Source organism: Phoca vitulina, unplaced genomic scaffold (assembly GCF_004348235.1).
Source record: "Phoca vitulina isolate PV1807 unplaced genomic scaffold, GSC_HSeal_1.0 scaffold82, whole genome shotgun sequence".
NCBI lineage: Eukaryota > Metazoa > Chordata > Mammalia > Carnivora > Phocidae > Phoca > Phoca vitulina.
Window position 1 is genome coordinate 5695869 of NW_022589785.1, and position 26192 is coordinate 5722060.

A 26192-nucleotide genomic window follows, 5' to 3' on the forward strand; every position below is an offset into this window, starting at 1 on the left:
ACAGTAAGTAGTCATGGAATGATAGAGGAAGGGGTGCTGAGGGTCCCTGTACAGATGTTGGGGGAGGCTAGAGCTTGTCTGTCTGGGCTGTGTGGTGCCCAGCAGGAACCTGTGCACGTTAGGCTTTCCAGAAGTCACATTGAGTGAGCTTGAGTCATCGTGGAGATGCAATTGGACCGATAGGTGGGAAGTTGGATGCCAAGCTGTCCTTACACATTCTCATAGCAAGAGGGATCCTTTGCAAGTTTTTTTATTTTAATGGAAAATTTAAATTTTAATGGAAAATTTCAAACAGATAAACTAGACTAGTATGATAAATCCCTGTTTACCTGTCACGTGGCTTCGATGATTATCAACTCATGGCCAATCTTATTTCATTTATTGCAACATATGCATTGCTCTCACCTTCCCTTTTTATTCTTTATTAAATTTCAGGCATCATATTTCTTCATCTATAATATTTCAGTGTGTATCACTGAAAGAGAAGTACCCCTTTAAAAAAAAAAAAGAAGTACCCTAATACTGTAATTTGTCTAAAAGGTTATGGTCATTCCTTAATATCATGAAATATCCAGTCAGTGTCTTTGGCAGAAGTGTTTTCTGAGATGAGCCCCATGTATAGGAAGGCCTGGGAGGTGGGCCCCAAGAGGCAGAGACCCTTTGGCAGTCTTCTACTAGTCAGGCAAGAGGCCACAGAGGCTGGAGAGAGGGTGATAAAGAATGGAAAGGAAGGGACACAGGGAGAGAAGGGAACCTGGCGGGGACACTGGGGGGTGTGGGCAAATGTTGGGCTCATTACTGAGGGAACTGGGTCTGTTTACCTTTGTCTGACCAAGGGAAGAGCCCAGAACTCAGCCTGGCAGGTTCTCCCTGTAACTAATCACAGATCTTTCCCGCTGGAAAAAAGAACAAGGAACATATGTTGCTGGGAGGGGTGTGAAGCTGGGGGTGGGGGGGATCTTATTTATAATTTGTCAGTGAGTCATCGTTTAATATGCTCCAAGGAGCCTCTTTCTGCTCAGACTGGAAGAGGAAGGGTAGTTGGGGTGGTAGTGTCCCCCCATGTGTAGGGAGAGACTCTCAGCTAACCTCACAGCAGGAGGCAGGACAGAGAGACCCGAGATTTATTCTCTCCCCAGATGACTGCTCTTGGGTGACTTGCTATGTTTTCTCAATGCAGGAGGTAGAGCAGAGGGAGCCAGACCTTTATATAATGTTTGCTCACAGTGTTTTTTATTTGTGTGCTTTTCTTTTGCTTTTGCTGCACCAAGCAGATCCAATTTTATTTATTATGAAAAACAATGCTATAGCGATATGGAAAAGAATTTATAAAATTTCATCTGTAGTCCTGCCATCTTACCATAAACTGTGTCTGTTTCTTCCATTTCTCTTCTAGTCTGTGTCTGAAGTCATGTACGTTTTGTCAGGCTCTTGCGGAAGATAGAGAGAGGCCCCAGAAGTCCCAGCCTTCTGCTCATTGTCTGCATGGCTGGGACCAGTCTGGGCAGCTGGTTCTGGCTCAGCTGCTCCTAATAGATGAGGATAACCTGATGACAGCCAAGTCAGGACAGAGACCACCAAAAGGCTATTGTCACTGCTTCCATGGAGGCTTGGCCGGCAACTCCGTCCCGGCAGAAGGCAGTGTGCCTCCGTGTATGTTTTCACATATACATATGTATAGTATAACTGCTTGTTTTCGGGCAGGTTCCCTTCTTCTGAGCCATTAGACAGGGAGCCTCCAAGGGCAAGGACAGGGTTTTACTCGCCTCTGAATCCCTGATTCCTAGTCCACAGGTCCCCACAAGGAAGGCAACTCAGTAAATGGGGATTGTCATGTGCATCTGAGGGGACACAGGGGAGGGGTAACCAGGGCTTCCTGTCCCCACAGCCTTGGGGAAGTACGAGAGAATGTTACAGTGTGCATTTGTGGATGAGGCTCAGAGGAAAACACACTTCAATGTGATAGAGAGAGACAGTGTGGTGTAGGGACATGGGAAAGAATTGAGCGTTTGTTCTGCTTTTCCTCTATGAATTATACCTCAGAGTAAACAAGTAGTTGGTGTAGGGAGGTTTGTCTTTGTTCAATATTGCAGCTCATAGCTTCAGAAGGAATGATAGACTATTACCATGTGTGATCTTTAACAAACTTGTGGATCTAACAGAGTTCACCAGTGGCCACTAATATCACCAGAGAGAGAGGGCCAGACATTACAGGCCTCCAGATAGAAATACACAACACCACTTAAGAGTTCTTGCCCAAAATCGAACCTGAACTGCTCAAGCCATTAGATAGAACTTCTAGTTCTCAGGAAGTAAGTAAACAAGGCACAGAGGAACATGATAAACAATAAAGGGAGAAAATCAGCACATCCAGACTGTGTGAATTTACAGGACAAATGAGCTACTTTCTTCGACAAATAAATTGTAAAGATAAAGAGAAATGAAGAGGAATTTATGGCTTAAAAGAGAATTAAGAGACATAACTTATTGCAACGTAGGGACCTTAGTTGAAACCTGTTTTGAACAAACTGTACAAATGATTTTGGGGAGACAATTGGCGAAATATTTGATATTAGAAAATTAAAAAATTTTCAAGTGTGTTGGAATTGTGGTTATGTTTTTTCAAAAGTTCTTTTAGGGATACAGTGCATACTGAAGTTCTTATGGATGAAATAATATGTATGAGTTTTGCTTCAAAATAATTGGGGTGTGTAGATAAGGGGTATAGATGAAACATGATTGGCTCTAAGTATATAATTTGGGGGGCTGGGTTTGTAGGGACTCATTATCTTAGCCTTTTTACTTGTGTTTGTGTTTGAAATTTTTCCATAATAAAAAGTAGGGGGGAAAAAAGAGTATAACAGGTTACCATGGAAACTGATTTTTAATCTCCGGTATGAGATTGCTTGACAATCTGTAACAAACATGTCAGAATGTAAGAGTAGGGCAGTCTCACAGACTGGGTTCTTGGGGAGGCAGACTGAGATGGAGTTTAACATGCAGGATGTTTATTAAGGCAAGTCCGTGGGCTCAGGACGTGCGGGAGGGAGGAGGAAGTGGACAGAGGGAGAAGTCCAGGTGCAGTGCAGGGCCAGGGACAGCCTTGGGCCACCTCACTCAAGCCCTGGAGCTAGAACAGCCTTCAGGGATGAGCCCAGTTGGACCAACATGGCCAGACCTATACATCCCCTCGTTGATCATTCATTGTCTGTGGGCCGCTGCGGGGGGTGGGGGTGGGGTGGGGCAGCAAGAGCTCTGCAGTTGGGGCTGTCCCTGAAGGGGCCGACAGCTGAGCCAGCTGGACAACGTGCCCAGCTACTGTGGCAGCAAGGCCACAGCAGAGGGATCTGGGCGGCGCCTCACAGTGTCCACCACACGAAGTATATGTTGCAATAAGAATGAAGACTTAAGACTATATATAATGTGAGACTTCTGGAATCTACGAAATAAAAATTCAGTGATGTGTTGAAGCAGTCTAATTTGGGGGAGCATTTAAGTTACGATAGCCCATAGTTATTTTTAGTACAGATAAAAGGAAAATAAACATGGAAGTACGCTTTTATGTGTATCAGAACTGAGATGGGATAAGATGTCCTAAGAAACCATAGTTGTCTTGGGTTATGAGATAGTGCCTGTTAGATTTGTGTGGTTGGGGGGTGGGGCAGGGATATAAGGGCGTGCATTTGAAAATTTAGCATATAAACCTTCAAAATGTATGGGGAATCAACACATTTCCCCATATAGTTTATGCCACATGTTAATGCAACCCTAATTTTCAGAATGTGCTTCTGCTGGTATATTTAAGAAAAACTGAGAACAAGTCTTCCCAGCAGATTAAAAAAATGGTGTTCATGGATGGAGTCACTCACACCATGTCACATCACTTTTCAAAGTAATAGGTACCGCCATAGTGCTTTTTAAATTGGGCTCTTTCGGGGCGCCTGGGTGGCTCAGTCGTTAAGCGTCTGCCTTCGGCTCAGGTCATGATCCCAGGGTCCTGGGATCAAGCCCTGCTTGGTGGGAAGCCTGCTTCTCCCTCTCCCACTCCCCCTGCTTGTGTTGCTTCTCTCGCTGTGTCTCTCTCTGTCAAATAAATAAATAAAATCTTTTAAAAAATAAATAAATAAACTGGGCTCTTTTCTTCTATACCTTGGAGGACTGCTGATTGTTCAGGACAATGAATGCAATTAAGGGTATTTGTCAGGCCTGAAGGAGAAACAGAGCAGAAGTGTGTGTTTCAGAGGCGACAACAGAACTGCCTTCATTTCATCTTGGCTGACATGGGCCCTTTACCGGGGCCTTTCAGCAAGCTACAGACGTGTTTTTCATCTTTCAGGTGTCTAGGAGAACAGCAGGCAGCTGTGCTTGGTGCCAAGAGCTCCTCCCAGCCGGCTGAGAGCAGCAGTGTTGCCATGACTCCCACCTACGTGGACAGCCCACGAAAGGTAAAGGGGGCCACTCCAGCACGGAGCTGCCTCGTGCTCTCAGGGACCTGATGTGGAGGGTCGTTCGAATCCAGGAATGAATGTGCTGAGAATTTGGATGAATTCTACCCTGAACCCTCTTAAGCATTATGATTTCTGTGGAAGCAGTTTCTGCTCGCAGTTGTAAGGAAGTTAACTGCTAGATAAATGCAGATACGACATAGTCGAGCTCAACTATATTGGTCAAGTCCCAAGATCTGGCTTGAGCTGTGAAATTGGCCATCTGGTTTTCCTTCAGCCACATCTTTGGCTCTCCCAGACAGGAGGTAGAAAGCTGGTGGGGCAGCTCCTATGAGAGCTCACTCTTTGATAAAGAAATTCCTATCAGTCTGCTTAAACTCCTGAGAAATATAGTCAAATGGAAGCATCTCCTGGGGGAAAAGATCAAAACGTGGGGCCTTGGGCCTCTGTATGGAATAGCAAGTACAGTAAAGGGGCCCAAAACTCCATAGGTCAGGCTTTTTGTATTCTTTAAAACCAATAAACTTGGCTCTATCTACTCATTCAGGGAAATTCAGAATGTGAGATCATTCTGGTATGGGCGTCACGGTGAGCTGACTGTGCATTCTCTTACCTGGTCTCTATCACTAGAAGATGAAGGAGATTCAATAGATGTATTTTATTTTTCAAAACTGTGGCCAACTTGTATACTTGTAGATCTATCTATGGATTTGTTTATTTCACTTCCTTACCTTGAAAATTTTCTAGTCGTTAAGTATTTTTCAAAAGCATGATTTTTAAAAAATACATAATATTTCATCATATGGATAGACCTTCATTTATATTTTTTGTTGAAAATGTAGATGGTTTTTGGTTTTTAAAAAGAAGTTTTGGTAATTATTCCTTAAGTTTTTACAGTTATTCTGCATGGTATCACAATTATAAATAATACTGCAAACTACATCCATGCACATAATTATTTGACCACCTCTCTTATTATTTCTTTGGGATAAATTTATCCCACAAGGATGGAGGGATTAAAATCCGAGAAAGAGGGACGCCTGGGTGGCTCAGTCGTTAAGTGTCTGCCTTCCGCTCAGGTCATGATCCCAGGGTCCTGGGATCGAGCCCCGTGTCGGGCTCCCTGCTTGGCGGGAAGCCTGCTTCTCCCTCTCCCACTCCCCCTGCTTGTGTTCCCTCTCTCGCTGTGTCTCTCTCTGTCAAATAAATAAAAATCTTAAAAAAAAAAATAAACAAATAAAATCCGAGAAAGTGTATCAAGTGAGACTATAAGCAGCTTATGTATTCTGTAGACCAGAGGTTGGCAAATCTAAATAAACATTTTAGGCTTTGTGAGCCAAGAGGCAAGATCAAGGCTATATGTAGGCACTTTTTTTTTTTTTAAAATGTTAGGTACTTCTATATCCATTTAAAATTTTAAAACCCACCCTTAGCTCACAGACTATAATACACCAGTAGCCTGCAGGCTGTAGTTTGCTCACCCAGGTCTAGGAAGTGACTTTAGGGATAGTTCCAAGGATAGTCTCTGCATAAAGAATGATCTGTCCGGCAAGAAAGAATCTCTTCACATGTACATAAATCTCAGCAGCATTAGCCCCTCTGCTTCTGTATGTTGTAGCAGAGAAGGGACACAGATGAAACAATGAGAATGCATAGGCACCCTGCGTGCTGCCCACTAGCTGTTACCCATACTTACTACCATCTTTGAGGATGAGAACCAGTGTCTGGGACAGGCCTGAGAAGTAGAGAACTTATAGAACCACAAGCATTAAGTTTAAAATGCACCAATGGCCAAATATTAGATTGCCGTTTAGAATATTCTTCTCATTTTCCAACTGAATGCTAAAATCCACCTGGATGGTTATCATTTGTGGCAGATGTAGATCCCCAGATGGTCAAAGGGAAGCGAAGATGTTTTGAGGTGGTCAAAGGGAAGGCCTCTAGGTGACACACTCAGAAATGCCAACAGTGTTTCCAGTTAGCATCTTGTGTTAGGGTGCGGAGAGTGGTCCCTGAAATTGCATCTCCATAGCCACACGTGTCCATGGTTTGTTAGTTGAGTTTGAAGTGGTTGATGGGAAATGGCAGCAGTATTGATAAAATGGACCCCTGCATAGTTCAGTGATTCTACTTTGAGAATTGAAGAAAAGTTGTAAGAAAGCGGACCTTCAGATTTATCAAGTGCCATTTCCAAATTTCAGTGATAAAATTTAACTAAAAAGTAAAAATATTTGGAAGGGACAAGAGGACACTTCTTGACTTTAAGAAAGATGAAAAGAGGGGTCTACGGGAAAGTCCTCTATGTCATTTTTGTTTCAAATACATGGCAGCCTGGACCCCACAAGACTAGGGTTCGGAGGGGAAGGCCGCTTCAGAACTCTCCCACCTCCCCACCCCCACCCTATGAATGCATATGTTTCTGACACTATATATGTCTCAACTTCTTGGTTATTTTGTTACACAAACCAGTGGAGGAGAAGGTATTGCTGCTTCTGGATCCCAACTTTTCCTGCTGTTGAATCCTCTTCTCCCATCTGGCTGCCATGTTTATTAACTGAAAACCTCAAACCTCTGTATGTCTCCAAGAGGGCTGCTGGTCACCCAGCCAGGCGGGAGGCCAGGAAGCAACCCCTGAAGGCTTTCCCCCACCATCCCCACCAAGCAGCTCTGTGGCCTTTTCCTCTCCCTTGACATAGGTCTGAAGAAAGTTCAGAGCTATGTGGGAGGGTGCGACATCCAAGCCAGGCTCTGATGAGACCTGAGGGAGCTTGGACGCACCTTCTATCCCTGTGCTTGCTCCCACACAGATGGGACATTCTGCCCAGGAAGGTGTGAGTTCCCGCTAATGCTTTGCATTTGGATATGGTCCTTCTGGGTGGATCTCTCTCTCTCTCTCTCTCTGTTTCCCCTCCATTCCCCTCACGTGCCCTTGTTTCTCTCCTTCCCTCCTTGTTTTTATTTTTATTTTTTTCTTTCACCACCCACCCCCCCCCACCCCACCCCCGACGGCTCACCACGGGTCCACACTCACCCCTTCACTCCCTCGCATTCGCTGCTGCTGCTGCTTCCTCCTCCTCTGACTTCAGGACGGGGCCTTCTTTATGGAGTTTGTCCGCAGCCCGCGCACAGCGTCGTCCGCCTTCTACCCACAGGTCAGTCAAACTCCGAGGGCTCTGCAGCCCGGGCATGCCTGTCCCATCAGCAGAGGCCTTCTGCTCGGCTCTGAACACATGGAAGTGGGCTGAAACTGAGTTTGAAGGGCAGCTGAAATTGAATTCGGTCTCAGAGGTGTGCAGTCCCTTCCGCGGGGTCGGCGGCGGCAAAGGGGGATGCAAATGGTTAATGCAGGAGAGCAGACGAGCACATCAGCATTGACGCTCGTGTGTCCCAAGTCTGCCTGTCTGTTCTGCGTGGTTGCCACTGAGTCTCTAACACATCAGCAGCATCTTCCCTTTTAGATGTTTTGTCCATATAATATAAGCAACGTAAAATATGCTTTCTTAAGAACTGAACACTTAACTTTTTCCTCCAAGTACAACCTGATAAATTCATAGCAGTGTGGCAGGAAGTGGTGGAGAAACAGCAAACCTTTATTAATAGGCATACGCTTCGTCATAGGCTAGTGGTGGATGAACCTGGGCAGCTCGCCTCGCCTCTGGACTTCCCTTAACTCATTTGTCAAATAAAGGGTTTAGACCAGACCTCCATAGGCCTTCCAAGACTAAACAGTCTTCAGTTGCTCTGTGCCAAACATGTAGTATTCTCTCATTTCATCCTCACTACATGGCCTGTGAGTTAATTTATTCTAAGTTGATACATGGAGAAATTGGAGGACAAAGAAGTTGTGCTTTACACAGTACAGGATAGAGCTGGGATTTAAATCCAGGACCAACAGGCTTGACTCGTGACCCCTGCTCTGTAATTGGCTTCAGTAATTACTGTTCTGACAGGTCCTAGGGGAAGAGAAACTGGACTCTCTGCCCTTTATCGAGGCCCCTAAGTATATGAAATCGACTTAGTTACAGAGATTTGAAAGAGTTGAGAGGGTTTATGGAGGAACAGGTGGACTAAGGAGGACAGGACTTGGGAGGTTCAAGGGCAAAGGTTAAGGGATCCCTATTTGGTGAAAGTCCCAAAGCCAACATTGAGTCCTTACTCTGTCGGCTACTTTGCAAAGGGCTTTGCACACACAGTCTTCCCAACAGTCTATGAGGTGTAGATGTTATCACGCCATTTTCCAGATAAAGAAACTGAGGTTTAATACATTACCTGGTCAAAGGCACACAAGGCGTGAGTGGCTGAGCCCCTGCACCATTTAGCACACTGTGCCTGGAGGGAAAGGCACAGTGAGCATTGGAGTCTTCCCTTTCTTAAGAGGTCGGATGGTGCCGTGCCCGTCTGTGCAGGTCTTCAGAGGTCTGTGCTTGCCTTTTCCCAGTGAGCTGTGTGACCCTGGCCAAATCCCGATCGGGATCTGAGTTCTAATCAAGAATCTCTGATCTCTGAGTGTGGGAGGCACGCTGCATTTTTGGTGTAAATCAAACTCAGGGTGGACTTATTAACCTTTTACTTTCTAACAAGAGACTCTGGTGAAAAGTTTTGGACTTGGGTTAGAATTTAACATAAGAAAAATCAGCAGAGCCAGAAGAGAATTGTTTTATAAGTCCCATAATAATGTAGCAGTCCCCACAGCTTCACATGGCGGAATTCCAGATGGAACAAAAATGACAAGTTCCCACAGTTGGAAATCACATATAAAAATGAGCTGTTGGGAGAGGCACGTGAATAAAGTTTATATGACCGACCAAGTGTGTTGTTAAGCTTACACATAAATCAAAAAATTGTCTCTGCTCATATATAGTAAGGGATCCTCTATACTGATACAAAATGAAATTGTGCTTGATTTGTTTTTGTTTGTTTTATTATTGTTGTGTTAAAATATACGTAACATGGAATTTGCTGTGTTTGTTTTCTAACACGGTGCATGGAGAGGGGCACTGAAGTCAGAGGGCTCCCTTCAGGTTTCGTCTTCAGCACTGTACCAGGGAGCTGCTTTAGGCATGTGAATTAACCTCCTGAACCTCAGTTTCCTCATTTGAAGGAAATAAAAATATCTTGTTTGTAGTGTAGTTTTGCATTTCTCAACAGACTTCAAGGGAATGAAATCCTATAAAGCATTTTTCTGTGTACCAAGCAGTTAAGTAACAGGTCAAGGACAACTAGATAACTAGAAAAGCCCCACGTATTTGGAAACTAGGTAACACACTTCTAATAATGCCTGACGCAGAAACAATATTGCATGTTGCATGGGATGTGGTGGCCAGATACTGGCTGGGATTAGGATAGGATTCCTACGGTGCCAGGTTTCTGTGTCCATTTCAGACAGCTGCTTATTAGAGCCTAGTCCCCCATTCCTGCAGCCCCCTGCTCTCCATCCTAATTCCCAGACCAGGAAGTACGAAGAGTGGGTCATGAGCTCCTTAAGAGAATGGTGCTACATGTTAAAAGACTGTCAGTAGGGGCACCTGGGTGGCTCAGTTGGTTGGGCATCTGCCTTTGGCTCGGGTCATGATCCTGGGGTCCTGGGATCGAGCCCCACGTTGGGCTCTCTGCTCGGCAGGGAGCCTGCTTCTCCCTCTCCCTCTGCCTGCCACTCTCTCTTTCTCTGTCAAGTAAGTAGATTTAAAAAAAAAAATTCTTAAAAAAAAAAAGACTGTCAGTGTGGAGGCCCTGGCGTCAGACTGGTTGTGAGCCTTTTGGCAGCTATACTAACCTCCCTGAACCTCAGGTTTCTCATCTGTAGAATGGGACTAATTGTGTTTTCTTTGTAGGATTGCTGTGAGAGGGAACTGAGATGAAGCATCTGTGTGGTTAGCTCAGACCCTGGCACGTAGTAAATTCCCCATACGTGTATCTATGTGTGGGAGAGGGGAGGGAAGACTTGGACTTGGGTTAGAATTTAACATAAGAAAAATCTTGATTGGGCCAGTCAGCTATTTTCCCTGAGTGTGTGTGTGTGTAAAAATGTGCTGGGCCTGGGTGACCTCTCCTATGCCTTTTATCTCTGAAATTCTGGGGTGACCCTGTTGGACCTCATAAAAGTAAGTCCTGCAGCTCTGACTGAGTCGCCAGGGTGTTGCCTGTGATTTTTGCCCTTCACAATAGCTCTCTGCTGAGGAGGGCTTCCTTGTGGCCAAGGGGGAGGAGGGCATCACCTAGACTCTGACACTGCTCACGGTAGGAAGTGCCTGTAAAATTAAGACAGACAGCAGTGCGCAGAGGGTTCCAGGGAACAGGGCCATGCACCAGTCTTGGAAAATAGGTTCCTTGTGCCACCAGTTCATCATTCTAATGATAATGAACACGTCACTCTGTCTGATAACTGGAACAGAACTACACAGTTCTCTCTGTGCCCTGCTCTCTGGAAATCGATTTTTATCATCACAAACTTGACACAAGAATTTGGAGGGCATGAGAAGCCCTTGGTAATGAGATTTTCCTTAGAAGTCAGCCTCATATCTTTAGTCTGCAGTTTGGAGCCTGAAGGAATATCACGGTCAAGCGGAACAGGCTTCTGCCACCTGAGGCCTGAGCTGATGTTAGGTTCTCTTTCCTCCCCCCATCCCCTGACCCCCAGCCAGTTACTCTCACAAGCAGGCATGGGTCTCAGGGGCTCAGTCCAGTAAGAACTCACCTGCTTCTCTCTTTCACTTCCATCACCACCACCCCACCCCCAGTCCCTATGACCATTTCTCACCCTGGTCCTGAAGGAGCCTCCAGCATGGTCTCCTTGCTTCCATCCTGGCCCTCGGCAGTCTGTTTCCCAGCCTGTGTCCAGGGTTTACCTTTCCACGGTGTATTAGCTTGGACTGCTGTAACAGAACACCATAGACTAGGGGCTTAAGCAGCGCATTGGCTTCTTATAGTTCTGGAGGCTGAAAAGTCCAAGATCAAGGTGCTGATACATTCACTTCCTGGTGAGGGCCCTCTTCTGGCTTGCAGAGGGCCACCTTCTCCTATGTCCTCAGGTGGCAGACAGAGCGAGCTCTGGTCTCTCCTCTTATGATTAATCCCATCATGGCTTTACCCCCATGGCCTCATCTAAACCTAATCAGTTCCCAAAGGTCCCACCCCCAAATATAATCACTTAGGGATTAGGGCTTCAACATATGAATTTTGGGGGCACACATTCAGTCTATCCTTTCTTTCCTTTAGGATAAAGGCCAAAATCCTTATGATGGCCTGGAAGGGCCTGCATGATCAAGGCCCTCCCTCCCTTTCCAGCCTCATCTTCTGTCATCCTCTTCCTCACTCTTGGACTCTAGTGACAGGAGCCTTTCTCCACACTGCTCTAGGCACCAGGTTTCCTGCCGCAGTGCCTTGGCACACACTATTCCCTCTGTGCCTGGTTAACTCCTAGCCATCTAGTCAAATCCTACGTCTTAGATTCACATAGCTCCGGTGCTCCTCCTTTCCGCTCTTCTCCCAGTTCTACCTCTGTGTTTGTATGACTGGGATTTGATTAGTGCCCAACTTCATGAGACCGTAAGCCTGTAAGCACCCATAGGGCGGCTGCCATGTCTGTGTTGCTCCCTGTTGATTCTTCAGCACCTAGCCTGGCATTTAGGAGTGGCTCAGTAAGTGCTGTCTTAGACATACTGATGGGGGAGATAGACACAAAAAATGTTTATTTAAACAATGGAACAACAACAACAAAAATGGAACCCTTTTTTTTCCTGGTGGATAAATTACACCAAACCCTGAACTATCACCCAACAAACAGAGCCATTCTGGCTTAAGTATGTGGGATATTGGAGAAGGGTCCCAGCCCCCAGCAGGTGCGCCCTGTGATGGCCCCAGCAATGTACCGCAGGCCCCCAGGCTTTTGCAGAGTGCACTTTGAAGCCATGGCTGTTAGGGCCGCAGTTTTCTGCATGCTCTTGGGAGCCCTGGGAAGTTAGAGTCAGTGACCAAAAGTGGACTTTTTACCCTTTGATCTGTTTTCTCTCTTTGGAGACATGAGTGAACAAAAAGCTCATGTCCCCGGGGGCTCAGTTCCCCCCACCCCCGGAGGACCTTAGGGTCATATTAATCAACTGTCGCCCTCTTCTAAACCCTCCACCGTCAGTCAGGTTCTTATCAGAAATCTATGTGCAAGACTTTTGCCAGGAGCACAGTTTTACCTGCAGGACATTCATTTCATTCCCAGCTCCTGAAAACATGTTCAGCCTTGCTGTGCATTTTTAATTTTTGAAGTGGTTGGAAATATTTAAAAATCAGGAGGTTTCATACAGAAACCAGGTTTCTGTCTTGTATTATAAAATAAGCTAGACATGGGGCCTGGCTTCCTTCCCGGCAACAGTCACAGGGCCTTGGAGCAGCCTGTGGCCTTTCCTTTTCTTTTCCTTTTTTTAATAGCCAGCTGTGCCAATATAGATCTACGGTCCCTATACATATTTCTGTTTGCCACCTTTGCTCTAGAACAGTGTTGTCCAATAGAACTTTCTGCTCTGATGGAAATGTTCCGTATCTGTGCTAACCAACACAGATGGCTAGTCACACATGACTAGTGAGCGTTTGACAAGAGGCTGGTGCAACTGAGGAACTGAATTTTACATTTTATTTTAATTAATTTATATTTGAATAGCCGCATATAGCTAGTAGCTACTGTATTGCATGGAACAGGTCTAGACATTTAAAATGTTATCATCGAAGTACTTATTGAGACTCTAGAATGTCACATTTTTCCTACCCTTGTTTACTCTTTTTCTCGCTTTTTCTATCATTGTTCGCTGGATTTTCTCATGTATTTATTTTATCTTATTATATGTCTATTTATTGATAATCTCTTCCTTTTTTTTAGAGTGGTGCTGAGATATGAAAATATAAATAACCACTCAGAATCAGAGGCTGGGATGGACATATAGAAGAGGGAGGCTGTACCTGTGAAGAAAATGTGGTTCAGTTGAGATCAGAAATCCCGAGCTCCTCCTGGGCATAGAGCTGTCCTAATATGGACATTCCTTATCTAATGTCTGTTTTTCCTTCCCACTCCCAGATGGCAAGCTCCATGAGGGCAGGGGGGAGAGGTTTGATTGGAAGGATATTCTGTCCTTCCCTGATATTACAAACCTTGGGAAACCTGGCTATGGAGCTGGGAGTTATTCCCGAGCTCTCTGAATATGAGATTCTGTCACGGGTCCCTTTATAATGCCTCTAAATGCCCTAAAGGAGCCAGGTGAGGGGAAAGCCCATTTTGTCTCCAGGTAAGACATAGCAGTATGTTATGTCTACCCACCCTCAAGGTACAGTTAGAGTGCTGGGCTGGCAGATGTGGCAGCTTCCTGGTGGCTGACGGTCCTCCAGCATAAGAAAGTGGGGCTCTGACAGGCACACAAGTTGGAGGGTCCTTGGGGGTGCCTGTTGTGGATGATGCTAACCCCTAAGACATCCCTGGTGGAGCTCCATCCCTCATCTTCTCCCATGGCTTTGGGCATGTGGGAAAGGGGAAGGAGACTGGGGATTGGTATTGCTGATGAGGGTTTGTTTGTTTAATTAACTAAATCCCTGATTTTATTTGGGTTTCACCAGTTTTTCTATTAATGTCCTTCTTCTGTTCCAGTCTCCAATCCAGGGGTACCAAGTTGCATTTAGTTTTCATGTCTCCCCAGTGTCCTCTGGTCTGTGACAGTTTCTCAGTCTTTCCTTGTTTTTTAATGACGTAGAGAGTCTTGAGGAGCCCTGGCTAGATATCCTGCAGAATGCCTCTGATTCTGGGCTGGTTTGATGTTTTTCTCATGGTGGAGTTATAGGTTCTTGACAAGAATACCTCAGCGGTGAAGTATGCTTCTCATCACATCATACCAGGGGGTACATGGGATCCACACATCACTGGTCACAGGAACCTTCATCACTTAGTGATGTAGTATTTGTCAGCTGTCTCCATTATGAAGTTACTATTTTTCCCTTTCTATACTCTATTCTTTGGAAGCAAGTCCCTAACTGTAGCCTACTCAAAAGAGGACAGAGAGATTTAACTGCAGCTCCCGGAGGTGGGGGTGTCTACGCAAGTTACATGGAATCCCTCTGTAAGGAGGATTTGGGACAAGGTTCTTAAAATGGAGTTGCCTCTGGGGTGTCTGGCTGGCTCAGTTGGTGGAGCATGTGACTCTTGATCTCCGGGTTGTGAGTTTGAGCCCCACTTTGGGTGTAGGGATTACTTTAATTTTTTTTTTTTTTTAATGGAGTTGCATCCAACACCAAGCACCTCCCTCTCTTTGCCTTTTCTAGGCCTCTGCGCAAAGACTGCCCTTCTGTCTATCCAGCTTTCCTTGGCTTTCTGTTTATTCCAGAAAGTTACTTCAGGTGCATTACAGAAGTAAATGCAACATCCAGAATAAAATGTGACTAAATGGGGAAATATAGGAAAAGAAAAACATAAGATAGGACGTCATCTGAGGTCTTATAAATGATCTAGAGTTTTGTGCTAAATTCAGTCCTGAACTCTCTGGGAGCCAAAGAAAAGTGGGAAATATCTATTCCAGGATTCAGAGTGGTCATAAGATAAAGGCAAACCATTTGCTCAGGGGAAGCATAACCTTTCATGGTATTAAGATCTAAGCAGCCTCTTGAAAGATGGACATCATATGATATAGTACAGGCGGTCAGGAAGCTATGGGGCAAATCTGACCTACCATGTGCTTTTGTAAATAATTCTTACCAGAACAGAGCCACGCCCATTCATTTACATTGTCTGGCTGCCTCTGTCCTTCATGCTGAGTTGAGTAGTTTCAACAGGGCCATCTAGCCCACAAAGCCTAAAATAATTGCTCTCTGCTCCTTTACAAAAAATGTTTGCCAATTTCTGATTCAGAGGATAACTCCTGAACCACATTCCTGCTAAAATAAAGCTGTAGGAATCATGTAAATTTCTGGCAGTTTAGGCTGGTGGGGCAGTTCTCAGGTGCTGTAGATGAGAGTTAACCCCACTATAGGGGTCTGGAAGGTAGCACCTAAGAGCTGGGTCTAGCGCCCCTCAGTTAGCTTCTTCTCATTTAATTTTATGGTAAAGTACCTGTTTCTAAGTCTTGCTGGTTAGAGGCAGATGGTGATTGGTAATTGCAAGCTGCTTCTTGCCGCATTTCTCTGTGTATTTATGGTGCTAGCAAAGTCTGTGTGGTCTTTTTGCAAATCATTGAGCCTGATGTAGGAGAATGGTTCTTTAAGAACTGGGGGCAACTTTGTGTCCCAGGGCACATTTGGTTGTATCTGGAGGTATTTTTAGTTGTCACAGCTGGGAATAGGGGGTGGTGATGGGGGGCTGGTGTTACCAGCATCTAGTAGGTGAAAGCCAGGGATGCTGCTCAACATCTTATAAGGCACAGGACAGCGCCCCCCCCCAGACTCATCTAGCCCCTAATGGCAGTGGTGCCAAGGTTGGGACACCCCATTTTAGAAGGAGTGACTTTTACAACATCCAACAAAATATTTGGTAATAGAAGGCTCCATTCGGAAGTACTTAAGAACCCCATGTAAGAGGGACTAGGAGTAAGATTTTTCCTGGAGTGCTCTGAAAGGCTTGCTAGTCTTTCCAGATATCTGCTGTGAGGTACAGTACAGCCCTTCTAGGTGAACAGGTCATAGTCCTGTGCTCCAAGACGTTTAAAGGGAATGAGACCGATATAATATTACATGAAGCAAAATTTGGCACCTGCCAGGAGGGGGTTATAGAGATCCAAAGTAGAGAGTGAGAGAGATGGTTTTCCTTTGGGAGCTGGGGTGGAGTCAGAAGACATTTTACTGAGGGAGCAGCATTTGAAATTGCCCTCAAGACTGATGGGTTTTTAGCCTGTGGTTGTAGGGAAGGGCACCTCAGGTCGTCGGAACACACAGATGAGATTAAACACACAGGGTCTCATTTGGCTGGAAATGTGTATGTGGGTGAGTGGCGGGCTGTGCAGGGCCATCACAGGTCAGGGCTATTTGTGTTGGACCCACAAGGCTCTGCAAGTTTGGGAGCTCATGGGGAGACCTGAAAGATTTCAGAGTCATGGAGTGATGGGATTAGAGCTGTTTTTTTAGCAGGATGAAAATGGAGGTGGCTGGCAGGTAAGGTCTTCAGGGGTAGAGGCTGCAGTCGGGGGAGTCGGGTGGGAGACTGTTACAGCCTCCCCTGGGAGAACAGGTGTGACTTGGACATACATTTGAGTTGGCAAAGGTGAGCGAGGCCACAGGACTAGGCCTCTCTTTAGAGGTGAAGCTGGAGAAGGAAGGGAGCTATCAGATGCCTCTGAGGATTGAGCCCGGGCACTTAGCAGGTTGACTATCCCACTGACAGACACAGGAAAGGAGGGTTGGGGTGGCAAAGGGTAAGCTATGGTGAGGGAGGGCACTTGGTGGGATATTCACCCATTTGTCTCTAATTGTGTTCTCTCTCTCCCACTTCTCAGTCTCACAGGAATGCTTCTGCCTTCTTTACTATTTCTGTGGAGATTTTTCTTTAGTGTAAATCTGTGGTTTGAGTCAGGTGCTGGAGCCATTTCTTTGGTTCTGGGGATTCACTGTGAACGACGGTTTCCTATCAGCCGTGGTGTGGGGTGCAGGAATTCATGAGACTGGGCTGGACCCCTTTAGCTCTTCCACCAGGGACCACTGGGAACTGGGAAGGAGAGAGGAATGGGAAGGATCACGTGTATAAATAGCCTTAAACAATTTTTTTTGTTCATTTTCAAATCCCCTACAGGTGTCTGTGGACCAGACGGCCACCCCAGTGTTGGACAGCACCAGTTTGGGGGTAAGCACAGGCCAATCTGTGGATAGAGGCAACAGCCAGGCCTTTGGGAACTCCCAGAACTCAGGGGAACAGAGCTTCCCCTCTGCAAACTCCGGTGACAGCAGGTGAGATTCAGAATGACTGAACTTATGCTCCTGGGCACTGGGGATGGTCTGGTCTCAAAGGCTGTGGAGCCTGGGAGTCCAGAGTCCCAGACCCACGTTCTGACTCAGCCATGAGTTCTATCTGGAAGCCCGGGGCACTCAGGTCTTAGCAGCACCTATTTGATGGGGCTCAGGATCTGTGCCCTGCCTGCCTTACCAGACAGCTAACAGGTGCCCACAGAGACACAGGAAAGTGTCAGACATTGTGCAGGAGTGGGCTTTGGGAAGGGGGCCAGGACCCAGTCTGTCCTGTTGAGTCTGGCACCCAGCATGACACCTGGTGCGTGACTGCGGACGTCAGTATCGACAGCTTGAGGAAATGAACGAGCAGCAGATGAGTGGCTGGTTGTACACGACCACGGCTGTCCTTTTCCTATTCCTGAGTATCCAGAGGAAAAAGAAGCTGCTTGGACCTCGTTTACTTGAGAAAGAGCCCCAGCTTTTAATGCGATTCGTCACATCTGAAAAACTTCTTTTTTTTTAAAAAAAAAGATTTTATTTATTTGAGAGAGAGAGAATGAGAGACAGAGAGCATGAGAGGGAGGAGGGTCAGAGGGAGAAGCAGACTCCCCGCTGAGCAGGGAGCCCGATACGGGACTTGATTCCGGGACTCCAGGATCATGACCTGAGCCAAAGGCAGTCGCTTAACCAACTGAGCCACCCAGGTGCCCCTGAAAAACTTCTTTTTGATTTCCTTCCCAGCTGTGTTAGCCTTACAATGTTCTGCCCAGTCTGTTCTGGTTGCCTCACTGTCCTGCTGACTGAGCAGTCCTTGGCGAAATGGTCTCAGATGTGACTTCTGCATGGCTTCATCTCAGAGCGGAAGGCCCCCGTGGCAGCTCACCTGGCTGGCCCTAGCCAGCAGCCACCCACTTTCCTTTCTGTCCCTCGGTCTGCCGGTTTTACCTGCATCTGGTGCAGGGCACCTGACTCCCTCTGGCCAGGAGGGATGAGGATTACTTCATAGGCAGCAGACAGCCTGGACTTCTCTAGTCTCTTTTGTCCCCCCAGGCCCGTATCCCCGTCAAGCCCGGCTGTGAGTTTTGGCTCTGGACGTGGAGATTGGAAGGCCTGCCTAGGGAGGGAGTGCATTTCTCTGCTTCCTCATTGAGCAGCAGGTTTTGTTCTGCTTTTGGAAGAAAAGAGAAACTGGGGATTCTTAGGCTGGAGATGAGAAGACCAAAAATGACACAAATCAGGACCGATGACGAAAATGACAAAGAACAGGTCCCATTTTGTGATAAAGAACTGATCAGCAGTTGGTACTGCCCCTTGGGAAATGGGCTGCGTAGAGGAGCTAAGTTCTCTGCCATTGAAGACGTTCGTGCAGACGGGACAGCCTCTTGTAGTGGGGACGCAGGCATTAGAAAGAAGTTCTCTTTGTTGGGGGGGGGGGTGTTCACAGGCTTTTTTAAACCTGAGATTCTGAAATGCTCCACTGAGTCCTGGACCCTCCAAATAGGAAGAGGGGGCTGAGACTGAGGAAAGGGAGAGGTTTTATGGACTTGAGGAGCTTCTGGAATAAGCCCCAGGTTTGGTATGGTGGGCTGCTAGGAGTGTCCCATGCCCAGTGATCTGGGCTCAGCTGCTGAGTATTACGCATGTTTAAAGGTACTGCCAGACCACTGAGGAAGAACTCAGGCGGAAGAAAGATCTGGGCTCTGGAAACAGGCAGATCTGGATTCAAACCCGAACCCTCACACCTCCCAGCTCTTCAACCTTCACCTGCACCTTTAACGTCTCAGAGTTTCAAAAAGTTGACGTTGTTGTTATTGTTCAGTATTGTTTACCATTTGGGGCTTTGAGGGTATCAGCTCTACACACAGCCTCACAACACCCCCGAGAGATAGGAATAATATCATCCCCGTCTTCAGATGAGGGAACTAGAGTCCCTCCGGCTGACAAGTGATGATACTGGAATTCTGTCTCCCCTGCTCTTACCAGGTTACCTAGCGTTCTCTGGTGAGGTTAAATGGTGGGGAAGGCCTTGGGGGTAAAACCAGAGCTGTCCAGGGAGATCTCTTAGAAGTGGTTGAGGTGTTATTAGAAGGGGAGATGCCTATTAAGGGAAGCAAGTTTGGACACAAAACCACTTTGATTCTTTTTTTTTTTTTTTTTTTTTTTTTATCTTAACATGTACGCTTTGGAAGTAGGAAACCCCCCATGAGATAGCCCTAGGATGTAGCTGCCCAGGATTTGCTTGAACGCCGTCAGTATCAGTGTCATCCTTGGCCTCCGGCTCTGTAAGAAGTAGGGAGAGTGTCCCTGAGGTTCGTGCTCTTACCCCCTTGCTTTGCTGACTGGACACTCTGTTTACAGTTCTCAGCAGCCGGCAGCAAGCTCCTTAACCTCATCCTCCACCCTGACAGAGATCCTAGAAGCCATGAAACACCCCTCGTAAGTGGTTCGTCACATGTAGGAGTGTAAGGGCGGGAGGATCTCACAGCCCTGAGCCACAGTGACGCTCAGATGCTCAGGCAGTGTGATTTGGTGGATTCATAGCTGGCTGTATTGTTCACCAGCTGTGAGACCCAGCATAAGTTACTTGACCTCTCTGAGCCTTTATTACCTTGTTTGTAAAATGGGATACTTGTGGTTAAGTCGCAGGTTTGGCCTAAGGATTAAATGAAATAATTACGTAAATTACCTAGTATAATGCTTGACAGCTATAGGTAATTCTCTTAAGTGTCAGATCCTTCTTCCTTCCTCTTCTCCTTTCCCCCCATAACACCTCCTTTTGTCCTGTCTTGCAGATTTCTGTGGGTTTAGGAATAGTGTAGAGAAATTGTACTGTGCGGAGCCTTCAGATATTAAATGCTCTAGTGGGAGTCCCTCCTTTTTCATGTTCTCTTTCTGCTTGTTGCCACCGTGCACACATAACCCTGCTCCGTGCCCACCACGTTGCAATTCAGGACAGGAGTCCAGCTGCTCTCGGAACAGAAGGGCCTCTCGCCATGCTGCTTCATCAGTGCAGAGGTGGTGCACTGGCTGGTGAACAACGTGGAGGGCGTCCAGACGCAGGCGATGGCTATCGACATCATGCAGGTGAGACAGCGCGGGCAGGGCCCGTGGGACCGTCCGCTCAGGGCCCCCGTGAAACCAGAGCCCGTCTCTGAAGCAGCTGTCCTTCTAGTAATGAGACCTGCCGGTTTTGGTGAGGCTCTGCTTTTAGTAAGTGTGAGGCCTGTCTGCAGTCGATGAACACGCAGGTCTTGACTTGAAAGACATTATACCTTCCTTGACTTAAAAACCCGGCAGAATGTCGCATCAGAACTGAAGCGTTCTGGACGGAGTCCGCCCTCTTGAACCTTGGAGGAGTCTGTAAGATTTCCAGGGATTGCGTTCCCTCTGACCTCCAGCCCCCATCTCCCTCTGGTCAACTCCCAAGCTTCTGCCTCAGGGACTTTCTGGCACCCTGACCTTGCTCTGTCAGAGCACTTAGCACAACAAAAGGAAGATTCTGCCTGTCTCATTCCACTATCTCCCACCTTGACTGGGCTCCTTGAGCGCTGGGCTACCTTTTTTTTTTAAAGATTTTATTTATTTGTCAGAGAGAGCACAAGCGGGGGAACGGCAGGCAGAGGGAGAAGCAGGCTCCCTGCTAATCAGGGAGCCCGATTTGGGACTCAATCCCAGGACCCTGGGATCATGACCTGAGCCGAAGGCAGACGCTTAACTGACTGAGCCACCCAGGCGTCCCTGGGCTACCTCTTATCATCCCATTTCCATATCACCATGCTGTTTGGCACATGGTAGGCACTTAGAAAACACTTGCTAAATTTAATGACACTGTTCAGAACTGGAATTAAACTGGACAGGAGAAGAATAGGAAAGGTCAAGTTGGCTGATGTGGTTCACACCATCCTGTCCACACAGAAATCAGTACCATTTCCTGACCAGCAGGCTTGTCATCCCTGAAATGTAAAATCAGTAACTGATTTGAATAAGCATGCAATCATCAGTTCTCTCTTTGAGGGTCTCTTAGGGAGTTTTGCATGGCCTTTGCCCTATTACATATACTCCCATCTCCCTGAGAATCAGATTTCCTTGTTCACACAATGCAATGCTTCTACAACCGTAAAATGCATGAGCTGGAAGGACATGTATCAACATGGACAAATGTCCAAAGCAGGATGTTGAGTGAAAATCCAATATACAAAATGATAATTGTATTACGCCCTTTATTTAAAATTTAAAATCTCACAAAAATACCTCATTCTCTATCAATACATGTGTGTATAATAAAATTATTAAAAACATGCATGAGAATAATGTTACACTAACCATTTATTTCTGGTGAGAGAGGAAGAGGAATGGGACATGGGAGAGTCCACAGAACATTTTGTTTTGTCTTTTAATTAAAAGATCTGAAGTCAGTATAGCAAAATATTAAGTTTGTTGAAGTTGCGTGGTGGTATACATGGATTGTCTTTATACTTCCCTGTATGTTTGAAATAATTGATGATACTATAATATGCATTTGCATTGTATAATATAATTTACTTCAGGAGCAGCATTTCTCATAGAGCAATCATCATGGGTGATGGGGGGTGAAGAGTAGGGTCTCCTCAATGTTCCGGTCACTTCCTTGACTCCAGGGAACTGAGGGCTGCACTTCTAAGATGTTCCTCCACAGGAATTTCAAAGTTTCAATGTCTGTCCTTTTAGAAAATGCTGGAAGAACAGCTCATCACACATGCATCTGGTGAAGTCTGGCGGACCTTCATCTACGGCTTCTATTTCTACAAGATAGTCATGGACAAAGAACCTGACCGAGGTCAGAGATGAGGCGAATGCTGTTGCCCACAGGAGCAAGTGTTTTTCCTGGTGGCTTGCTTTTTCAAATGATGGTGCTTCTTGAGTTCCTTGTGTGACTTCGTATTCTAAGTAGACAGATCTGTCAACTTCCTGAGCATTTGTACTTAATTTAAGCAGAACCGGAGTGACGAGTATTTCTTAAAGCTATGGTATGTTCTTGGTCAGAACAGTGTGGATGGAAGATAAACCTACAAGAGGCCAAGGGATCTGGTTTGAGGAAATTCCCATGGGCCATTTTTTGGCTACTAATTTTAATTATAGAGCCCCATCCCCCATCCCCATCCAGTGCAGGTGGTTCTGAGTATAGATAGGCTCTTATCTATAACTTACAGTACTTTTTACTTGCTAGACTCCCATTTCTTACCCTAGAAAGACTCAAGTCCTAGCAAGTTTTCTAAGATACATTTTAACTTTTTTTTTTCCTTTCAATGAGAAAACATAATTCCCAAGAGGGGACCCATTCCAGCAAGGTCAGAGCTGGCTCACATGGTGCTGGAGACACCCAGGATTCAGAGCCACGGCTCAAGTCCACCCAGAGCCCACAGGGATGTTGGCTGGAAGTGACTCCATCCTGCAGACAAATGGCTTCTCAGCCTCTGGGTTTCAGGAATCATACATCAGATGAAGCAGCGAGTGCCCCCTCGCTATGCTCTTTTATCCAAGAACGTGTTGGAAGTGGAGCTGTGCAGGTTTTTTCCTGGTAGCGACTAGTGTGTCCGTTGCCGCCTCTCCCCTTGAATTCTCACTTGGACTAATAGTTATTTACCTTCAAGGAGAAAAAAACCCAAAAAACCTGGTTACTGTTACCTGCTCTGAAATTAGAGGTATGAAACTGAAAAAAAAGATAAAAAATCTTTCTTAATTGAAGAAAAGTTCACGCAACATAAAAATGAACCATTCTGACGTGAACACTTCACTGGCATTCCGTACGTTCCCGGTATTGTGCAAACACCACCACCTCTGTCTAGGGTCCAGATCGTTTTCATCACCCTGGAAGGAATCCTTGTGCCCATTAACAGTCACTGCCAAACTCCTCCTCCCTCCTGCCCCTGGCCACCCTGGTCTCTAAGGATTGGCCTATTCTGGATATTTCATTTAAGTGGCCTGTTGTGTTTGGCTTCTTTCACTTAGCATCGTGTTTTCAAGGTTCAGCCTTGCATTAGCAAGAAAATAAGCATTTGTGTTGAGGGCACTTTCTCTCCCCTTTGCTTTTCCCAGTGGCCATGCAGCAGCCCACCACCTGGCACACGACAGCCGGGGAGGACTTCGCCAGCTTCCAGCGCAAGTGGTTTGAGGTGGCCTTTGTAGCTGAAGAGCTCTTGCACTCCGAGATTCCTGCTTTCCTCTTGCCCTGGCTGCCCAGCCGGCCAGCCTCCTATGCAAGCAGGCACAGCTCCTTCAGCCGCAGCTTTGGAGGCCGGAGCCAGGCAGCTGCGCTTTTAGGTAGATGCTCGGCCCAGATGGGGCCTGGGGATGCGCTGGTGGGTGGCTGAGGGAGAGGGTCAGTCAGCCAAGGGGACAACGTCACGTGGACCAGGATTAGAGTCACTGGGCCTTTTATACTGGTACTCTGTCCGCATGGTGGGCTCCTGTTATAGCTCCCACTGACCGAGTGGGTCAAGCTCATTATTGTCCCAACCAGTGAACAAGTGTCCAAGAGCTCTCAAATCAGGGCACAGTGCTAAACCTGCACAAATAGGAGAGAATAGACAATGGGACCACTTTTCCCAAGAAGCACCCAGACTACAGGGGATGTGAACTGGTGCTCACTGCTGGTTTAGTACCTGCCAGAAGCCTTCCCGGGACCTTAGTGACCTAGGATGTCAAAAGAGGAAGGAATCTTAGAGGTTGTCCATTCCAAACACTGAGGCTGAGCGTGAATCTTCTCTCCGCCCTTCCTCCCCAAATGTGCTCACCACATCAAGGGATATAAATTAAGAGTCTTCCCTCCTTTCCTCGGTTCCTGCAGCTCCAAGATAGGGGTACCCACCCACTATTGAATGGTGGTGACCTCTGGTAGGAAATTGGACCTCTGCTCTCAAGGACTGGACTGATGGGTTGGGCTGTAAATGTCTTTAGGCAATGCATGCTCTAGGTAAAGTGTCATGAAATTCACCTCAATGGCAGGTTGGAGAGATCCTAAAAACCCTCTAGAAGGAAGGAAGGAAATGTAACATAGACCAAAGTCCAGGGAAATTCCACCTGCTACTTAGTTTGCCTGGAAATGCCCAGCTCATTGGAAGTCTTACGTAGCTGGTAGAATGGAAATGTTAATAGTCATCATAGTTTCCAGATCCTCAGATTCACTTGGATCCAGATGTGGCTTTGAACCTCACCCCAGCATGCCCAGCACTGTGTGTGAGAGCTGAGGGGGGCATGGAGAAGACAAAACTGTGAAGAGAGTGGCTCCTCTTTCCCCCAGGTAGTCACGACTTACCCTCTTCCTTGTGTTGCATTTCTAACTCTGTCCCTCCTTGAAGTCTTTTGGAAACAAAGAGGCCACATACTCCCTACCTGCTAGTTACCAGTAGCACACACACACACCCCCCACCACCACCCAGTGTGACAAAATATCTCCCGACGTTGCCCAATGTCCCCACTTACTCCTGGGTTAGAGTTACTGCTTCTGGAAAACGCCTAGGAACTGTCCCCTTTGCGTCATCATCCTGGTTCTGGAGGCTGTCTTGACAGTTTCTGCATGAACATCCTCATTTCCAAAGTCTCCTCCTTCAGCAGGCTGGCAGAACCCTCTCCTGTCCGCCACAGTCCTAAGCTCGAGGTGAGATTCAAATCATTTCAGTTTAGCTCTGGTTCTTAGGCACGTCAGAAAAATTGCACTTAAAGAGGAGCAGCGTATGGAAAAATAAGTCATCTGTCCAAAACAGTGGGAGAGTAAGGGAGAAGAGAGGATTTATGTCTTTAGCAGGTAGTTTATTAAGCAGGCGTCTTTCCCCTGGGGTTTGCACATGGGTGTTAGGGGGTCGGCATTGATTCTGAACCGGACAGAATCTCACGTGTCTGCATATTTTCTTGAAGCTATCCTTTTATTAGCTTTCCAGGGGCTCCCATGATTGTAGTAGAATTTCACTCATCTGCTTCTTTCCCCATCACCCCTCGCACAGGAAGTGGGTTTCTTATCCTTTTAAACCTGGCACAGCATTATCACTGCTCATTCTGTCCAGCAACATCCCTCAGACCTCTGTGTTAGGGTATGAGCTACTTCTTCCCAGCTTTTTTTTTTTTCAGGTTAGACTGTAGACTTTCGCTGTGTCATTTACTGAAGTGAGAAAGAGGAGTTGTCTTTGAATTGGACTGTCCCCGGTGTTGGTTTTTTTTTTTTGCCTCAGAAAAAAAAATTAACATGATTTATAGGGGAAAGAAGGCCTGTGTATCATTTATGACCTGCTCCCCTTTCTGTTTGTTTCGACGTGTTCCTTTTTAAACATTTCAGATTCTCAATTGGAAATCTGTTTTTCTCAGCAGAAAGCTGTTTTAATATTCCTGACGGGTGCCACACCGTCCTGTCTGCCCTGGCCCGTGGTGACTCCTCCTTCTCCACTCATGTCATCCTATGTCGCTGAGCTGTGAAGCTGCAGGGGCATCTGAGACCCAGGGAGAAGCAGCACCGCATCCCTTAAGCCCACTCACACACCTTTGATTTCTCAGCCTTTTTTTTTTTTATCTGATTTATTTTTTAAAAAGATTTTATTTATTTGACAGAGAGAGACACAGTGAGAGAGGGAACACAAGCAGGGGGAGTGGGAGAGGGAGAAGCAGGCTTCCTGAGCAGCAGGGAGCCCGATGCGGGGCTCGATCCCAGGACCCTGGGATCATGACCTGAGCCAAAGGCAGACGCTTAACGACTGAGCCACCCAGGCGCCCCTCAGCCTTTTTTTTTTTTTTAAAGATTTTATTTATTTATTTGACAGAGAGCATAAGCAGGGGGGAGTGGCAGGCAGAGGGAGAGGGAGAAGCAGGCTTGTTTTTTTGATC

General features: G+C 46.5%; 1 protein-coding gene across 10 annotated transcripts in view; it reads left to right on the forward strand.

Moving 5' to 3' along the window:
• Nucleotides 1–26192, forward strand: part of DEPDC5 (DEP domain containing 5, GATOR1 subcomplex subunit) — a 128238-nt gene that overhangs the window by 87434 nt on the left and 14612 nt on the right. For 7 of the 10 annotated variants that reach the window (XM_032395083.1, XM_032395080.1, XM_032395084.1 and 4 more), the window contains 7 exons: nucleotides 4337–4445; nucleotides 7532–7597; nucleotides 17188–17342; nucleotides 19701–19778; nucleotides 20294–20426; nucleotides 22050–22158; nucleotides 23418–23642. In XM_032395083.1, coding sequence (XP_032250974.1) covers nucleotides 4337–4445; nucleotides 7532–7597; nucleotides 17188–17342; nucleotides 19701–19778; nucleotides 20294–20426; nucleotides 22050–22158; nucleotides 23418–23642 — 875 coding nt within the window. The remainder of the gene's footprint in view (nucleotides 1–4336; nucleotides 4446–7531; nucleotides 7598–17187; nucleotides 17343–19700; nucleotides 19779–20293; nucleotides 20427–22049; nucleotides 22159–23417; nucleotides 23643–26192) is intronic. The other 3 variants (XM_032395086.1, XM_032395085.1, XM_032395089.1) reach the window with 1 other exon arrangement.